This window comes from Protomyctophum parallelum (assembly GCF_964188405.1).
Source record: "Protomyctophum parallelum genome assembly, chromosome: 1".
NCBI lineage: Eukaryota > Metazoa > Chordata > Actinopteri > Myctophiformes > Myctophidae > Protomyctophum > Protomyctophum parallelum.
This window is the reverse complement of record NC_139697.1, coordinates 55802729-55809425: the sequence shown is the minus strand read 5'-3', so window position 1 is coordinate 55809425 and position 6697 is coordinate 55802729. Positions and strand designations below refer to the sequence as shown.

At 41.8% G+C, this 6697-nt stretch overlaps 1 protein-coding gene across 1 annotated transcript; it reads right to left on the bottom strand.

Moving 5' to 3' along the window:
* Positions 1 to 3378: 3378 nt before the first annotated feature.
* LOC310876338 (cytoplasmic polyadenylation element-binding protein 1-like) lies at positions 3379 to 5060 on the bottom strand (the record flags this gene model as incomplete). Its single annotated transcript, XM_083789861.1, has 4 exons — positions 3379 to 3426; positions 4117 to 4197; positions 4458 to 4552; positions 4826 to 5060. 4 exons carry the CDS (start codon positions 5058 to 5060, stop codon positions 3379 to 3381), a joined length of 459 nt encoding a protein of 152 aa, XP_083645987.1.
* Between the last annotated feature and the right edge of the window lie 1637 nt (positions 5061 to 6697).

Here is a 6697-nt window from a genome sequence, read left to right as displayed (position 1 = left end):
TAGGTTGTTGATTGAATATAATACATGGAGAGAGAAGAAAGTTCTCCATCTAGAACAGACATGGATCCAGGACAGGTTCCCACTCCCAGGTATCAAGGTGCCCACTCATCCAGGTCCCCACCACAGTCTATGGTCCCCACTCATCCAGGTGACCATTGACAGCAAGTTATAACCAGAGAATGTTACTAGATATCAGATTGTATTTCTTGTCTCCACCAGGCCGAAGGCATGGGGAGAGTTTTGCACTCCCGTCCGTCCATCTGTGTGTCCGTCCGTCTGTGAACAGCTAATCTCTGGCACCGTTAATAATTGAGGATTATAATTGAAAATGTAGGTAAGCGGACGCATATTCTTCCAAGAATATGTTTAAAAATGTTTAAAAATCTGACATTTATCCAAAGTTAAAACTTGACAGTTTTTGTCCGTAACATAGTTGACCAAAAATGAGTTACCATCTGTTTTTTGATTAAAGAATGATTACCAAGAATGGCTTTATAAATGAGAGTATACCAATGTAGCAACCTGCGAGACGTTAAGGAATACCAACCCACAAGGGCGTACAGAGTACAGTGATGAGTCCTATAGGGGGAATTGGTTATAAACCTCAATGCAGCATGAAACAGGGGGTCAAGTTTGCTCAGAGTTGAGGAACTAGCAAAGCGGTAGACAGTATCTCCATAATCAAGCTGCGACATGAAAAGGCCTGTAACCAGCTTTTTGCGAGAAGCATTAGAAAAGCAGGACTTCATTCTGTAGAAGAAGCTCAGTGTGAACTTAAGCTTTTTTGCCAAGGTGTCAATGTGGTGTTTGAAGTTTAACTTGTTGTCCAACCAAATCCCAAGATATTTATACAACTCAACCCATTCGATGGATACTCCATCCAGAGTGGTGATATTTGAGGGGACATTGACTAGGCTATTTGGAGAAAATAGCATGGCCTTGGTTTTGTGGCCGTTTAATAGCAATTTGCTGTTTAGCAGTTCATGCTGCAAGGAGACAAAGTCAGAGGCCAAGTTTGACACTGCCACATCAAGTGAGGGGGCACAGGAATACAGAATTGTGTCATCTGCATACATATGATACCTACTATGCTTGGATTGACTACAAATATGGTTCACATACAGCAGAAAAAGCAAAGGTCCTAGAATGGAACCTTGAGGGACTCCTTTCTCTAGGGTGATAGAGTCAGACAGTGTGTCACCAAATTTAACACACTGTGTGCGGCCAAATAAGTAGCTTTTAAACCAGCCTAGCACATTATGGCGAAAACCAGTATTCGAGAGGACATTTAGCAAGACATGATGGTCCACCGTGTCAAATGCCTTGCTAAGATCAATGAATAAGGCTGCACAGAACGATTTTGAGCCCAGGGCATCCCTGATGTCATCCATGACATTAAGGCATGCTGTCACAGTACTATGTTTTGCCCTGAAGCCAGACTGCATTGGGTTTAGAATCGTATGTGCATCAAGAAAGAGTTTAACCTGAGTCGATACTTGGCCCTCCAAAATCTTAGCCAAGGCTGAGAGGTTGGAGATAGGCCTGTAGTTATTGACGTCACAGGGGTCGCCATCCTTGAGAAGTGGTGAAACATGAGCCTGTTTCCACACTTCTGGTAAACTCTGAGTAGTTAAAGAGAGATTCAAATTTTTAAAAATTAAAACTGCATGGTACCATACTGTACCATACTGTACCATACTGTACCGTACTGTACCTTACTGTATGGTATCATACTGTACCATGCTGTACCGTACTGTACTGTACTGTACCATACTGTACCGTACTGTACCATACTGCATGGTACCATACTGTACCGTACTGTACTGTACTGTATTGTAACGTACTGCATGGTACCATACTGTACCGTACCGTACTGTACTGTACTGTACGGCATCATACTGTACTGTACCATACTTTATGGTATCATACTGTACCATGCCGTACCGCACGTTACTGTACCGTACTGTACTTTACCATACTGTACTGTAACATACTATAGTGTACTGTACAGTACCGTGTGTGTGTGTGTGTGTGTGTGTGCACGTGCAGGGAAAAGGGGAGGGGTCGGTTAATGTGGAAATTGTAATGTAATTTGTGTCACAGTGAAATGTTGTGCAATAACAGTATGTCATACAAAAGCAATATTTGTACAGTAAATATGACATGGATGCAATGTAGTGCAGATGGATTTCTGTGGCATGCATCATTTTTTGTGCATAGAGAGATGTGTGCTAACGGAGTGATTTGGTAGGAGAAGTCGGACGGATAAACGGACATATTGCTTTGCATCCCCTATAGTAGTAGGATCTAGGATGAGCATCAAAACTATATATTTTAAATACTTTTCATTAGCACATGCTTGAATTTTACATTCCATAGGGCTGGACCACACATGGACCCCATTTGGTTTTGTCCTCTGTCACCTGCCACCTTCATGTCATCTCTCACAGCATCCTTAAACCTCGTCTTTGGCCATCCTCTTACCTGGCAGCTACATCTTCAGCATCCTTCTCCCAATGTACCCTCATCCCTCCTTTTCACATGTCTAAACCATCTCAACCTCACCTCTCTTGCTTTATCCCCAAACCTTCTAACCTGGGCTGATCCTCTAATTCAGTAATTTCTGTTTATGTCCTTTCTTTTCACTCCTAATGAGAACCTTAGCATCCTTAATTCTGCCACCTCCAGCTGTGCCTCCTTTTCATCAGTGCCACCGTTTCCAACCGTACGGCATGGCTGGTCTCACTACCATCGTATACATCTTCCCTCTCACTGGTAGCCTTCTGTCACAAATATTTCCTGACCCATACTATGTCCCATATTCTCAATACATTGGCTTCTCTTGCTAGAACATTTCCATCTCTATACTCACCTTAACCTGTTACACTACTGTCTACTGTCTGGTCAATTGGTACAAATACTTTTCTCCCTCCCTCACCATCTCTCTTTGCACTTACTGTACATCTCAAATAGCCCTGACCACTTCTTAGCCCACACCACCTGACATCACATCTCTCTCTTCTTACCCATCATCTAAAAAAAACCCCAATGGGCATTGCCCATTGACATATATTCAAGTCTGTGTGTGTGTCTGTACATCTGTAATCCACATAACCCGAGAACCGTTCGCCCCACCGACTTCAAATTCGACACACACGTTCCACACACCCACAGGGAGTGCAGTGCCCGGTCTCGAGTCGGTCGGACCCACGGTTGTCCAGAACCGCCACAAAAGGCCCTTTTCATTTGGCGGCCATCTTGAAAAATGGTGGCCATTTAGTTTTTTCAAGTGGACAACATACTTTTCTGAGAGAGTAGGTTCTGAAGCACTTGTGTACCAAATTTGGTGCTTGTACCATAAAGTGAACGATCGTGTCATTAATATCCTCCACTACAACAGGAGCAGCAGTAGTACTTGAAACAGGCCTGGAAACCGCAAGACGAGGACAGATGCATTATGGGTATATTCTCATGGATTATAGCAAAAACGTAAACTTTTATTTTTTGCATGGCCAAGTCATTATGAAACTGGTGAATTCTGTGAAAGGAGCCCCACACTAAGACCGTTTCCTAAGCCTTTAACACTGTTGATTTCATCGACTAAAACGAAAAAAAATGGTCGGACTACCTTTTTTCACTGACGAAAACTAAATGGAAACTAAATGAAAACTAAGCTATGATGACTAAAACTAAGACTTAATACATTAACAATTGTCAAATAAAAAAACTAGACTAAAATGTTAGGAAGGGACTAGTGGACACTTGGTTGCACGCTGCGACGCGTTGTGAATTGTAGATAGGCCCGCCAAAATAAACTTTAGTCGACTAAATCAACTGTAGGTTTAGTCTACCGATACTGACGTCAGACTTCGGTGCTCTATGTTCTAAATTAAATGTACAGATAAAAAAATGCTTAAACAAAAATGCTTAGTTTAGTGTACAATTAAATTAAATGTCCAAAATATGTATACCGGTACGTATGAACAAGGCAATGGCACCTTGTGTGCTTTTGAACTCAGCCATTATAGAAATGGGTGCACTTAAATATTGCCGAATAATGAAACAAAAAAAGCAGTATTAAAATGCTAGAACTTGTAGGAGAAGTGATGGACTCACCTGGTCTCTGCAGAAGAACGGCCCAGCCTGGCGACTGCAAACTTGGCACATGGAATCTTCCAGATAGGGGTCAATCTGGACCTGGAGGACAGAGGGACCACACTGCTCAGTTCTCAGTCCACAGGGCTAAGGTTAATTAAATAAGGTTAGGAAGCTTGATTGAGACCAGGAAGTTGTACAAATTTGGGCATGTACAACTCCCTGGTCTCAATTGCGCATGTTTATTTCCTTCCATGGAGTCCACCGTACGGTCTTCGCTTCCTAACCTTATTTAATTAACCTTGGCTAGGGCTAAGCCCAAGCATGAAACATGACTAGTTGTCAACGGTTAAAACATTCACCTTCTTTGTAAACTTGGGGGTTTTGATCTCCACAAACGCTGCACAAACAGCCTTCAGGTAACTGCGCTGATTGTTGAAGGTGACACGCCCAGAGCCTGCAAATAAACGGATGAGAAAGGTCTTAAGCAAAGGTTAAAATGACAATCATCGACCATTTGTATAGTCGCAAGTCAATGTACACATTTATTTTTGATATTATAATGCAACTGATGGGTGGTTTACCTATGAACCTAGATTACCAAGGCACCACACTGCTTCTATACATGTATATTACCTTGCGTTTAACTCACTATGGTTTAAGAGTGTCAGCCAAGTACACAAAAAGTACAACCGAGAAACGTGTCACACATCAGGTCTCAATAACTCACCTATGGGGTATTTATGCTTGTCCGTGTCGATGCCAGCGTACATGACCCCGCCAAAGAGGTCGTTCATGATGCTGGCGAGGGCCTCTGCGTTCAGCATACCATGCAAGGCACCCACAAACACGGTCTTGCTGGCGTCCAGACGCTGGGATGGGCAGCGCACGTAGTTACTGTCTGAGATCACCCAGGGAATGACCTGCACCTGCACACAGGAGCAAAGGACGGGACCAGGAGGCATTAGCAGATCAATTAAAACTCTTGAACCCTAGCATCCCAATTATTCTAGGGCAAATATTTGTCAAATAGAAACCATCTACAAGCTCATGAAGTATTCATTGATTCACTTTGATAGGCCAAGTCCTATTATTACATTTGTGAAACAGACTGAAAGGTAAACAAAGAACCGATCATCAAACAGAATATAAATATATACAATATAATCTGTAAACGCCACATTATAGGATGCCAGGCCAACAATGACCTGGCATCCGTCTACAACATCTGAATTACATTTTAGCCTTTGGAAAAGCCTGCAAGGTTGTCTATTCAACTTTTATATAAACATTGAAATCCAGTTAATGTTCCTCCATTTATGACTTTGTAGCACAACAACCCATGGAGAAAATGATATGCAGCAGTTCATACTCTCGACTGTGGAGGGCAGCAGAATCTAGAAGCCTTTAGTTTTAAAATAGTCCCCTGTGGTATCAAGACTCTTCAGAATCCTGGGGGAACAACCCTGATTCTGCCGAGAACAAACAGTTTATTCCGTGGATTGATATTGATAGTTCATATACCTGACATTAGGAAAAACCTAAAATGACAAGTTATCAAGCTAATTTTGAATTAGTTTTAATAAAAGTAAAATGCTGCATTAAATACTATAGATACAAGTGATTAGGGATGAGTCATGATCAAATATTGCAATAATCGTCCAAGAAAGCCGGATGGCCGAGAAATGCACGGACTGCTTTGAAATCGGCTGAAATTCACGAACGGAATAGCATATTCCTGGGGGGGGGGGGGGAGGGGGACGACGACGACGACACACTATTAAAAGCTGGATATTCACAGTTCAGCATTGCAAAAGCCAACATTTTATTCACTTCTTTTTTTTACATAAGACATTATAAACTGTTTATAATCGGACAGTGCTGCGAGGGCCACTGTCTGTATAGTTTGTTAAAATTGAGGTTAAACTGTTAACCCATTTTGGACTGAGGCAGATTCTAAAAACGCAGAATGGTTAAAACACCTAAAGGGGTATCCCGCCCAGAATGGGTTAAAATGTTAAATGGCAATGCATGGTGTAGTTGTAGTTAGGCAAGCGAGGCTTCCCTCCCCCATCCCCTCCCATTGTCTGTCAGAAAGCCTTGAGGGTTGATTTCACCTAAACACCGTTAAGTTATGAGTCTGAATGAGTCTGAATTTATGCTCCGTCCCACAGCAGCGTCGCATGCAAAAACTGCCATCATGTGATTTATTGTGAGCTTGCATTTCTGATATTTTCGACAGATGAAACAATTGTGCAAACAAAGTATGACTCAGACTTTACTTCAGTTCAATGGAAATGAAACCAAATCCATTTAGTTCAAAAACTCAATTGTTTCAGTTACACTGGGTGGCATTTTACTATAGATTGGGGCCTCAGAGATATATATATATATATATATATATATATATATATATATATATAATCAAAATGGCAGTGAACCAAGTGGCTAAATATGTTTTTTTTTGTACACCGATTTCTTTATTATTTACTATACTCTTACTAGACGCCACAAAGGATCACAGGATCTATTGAATGTGAAGGGGAGGGGTGACATTGAGCCTATACGACACAGTATGGCATCCCCTAGTATTCCCGCCATG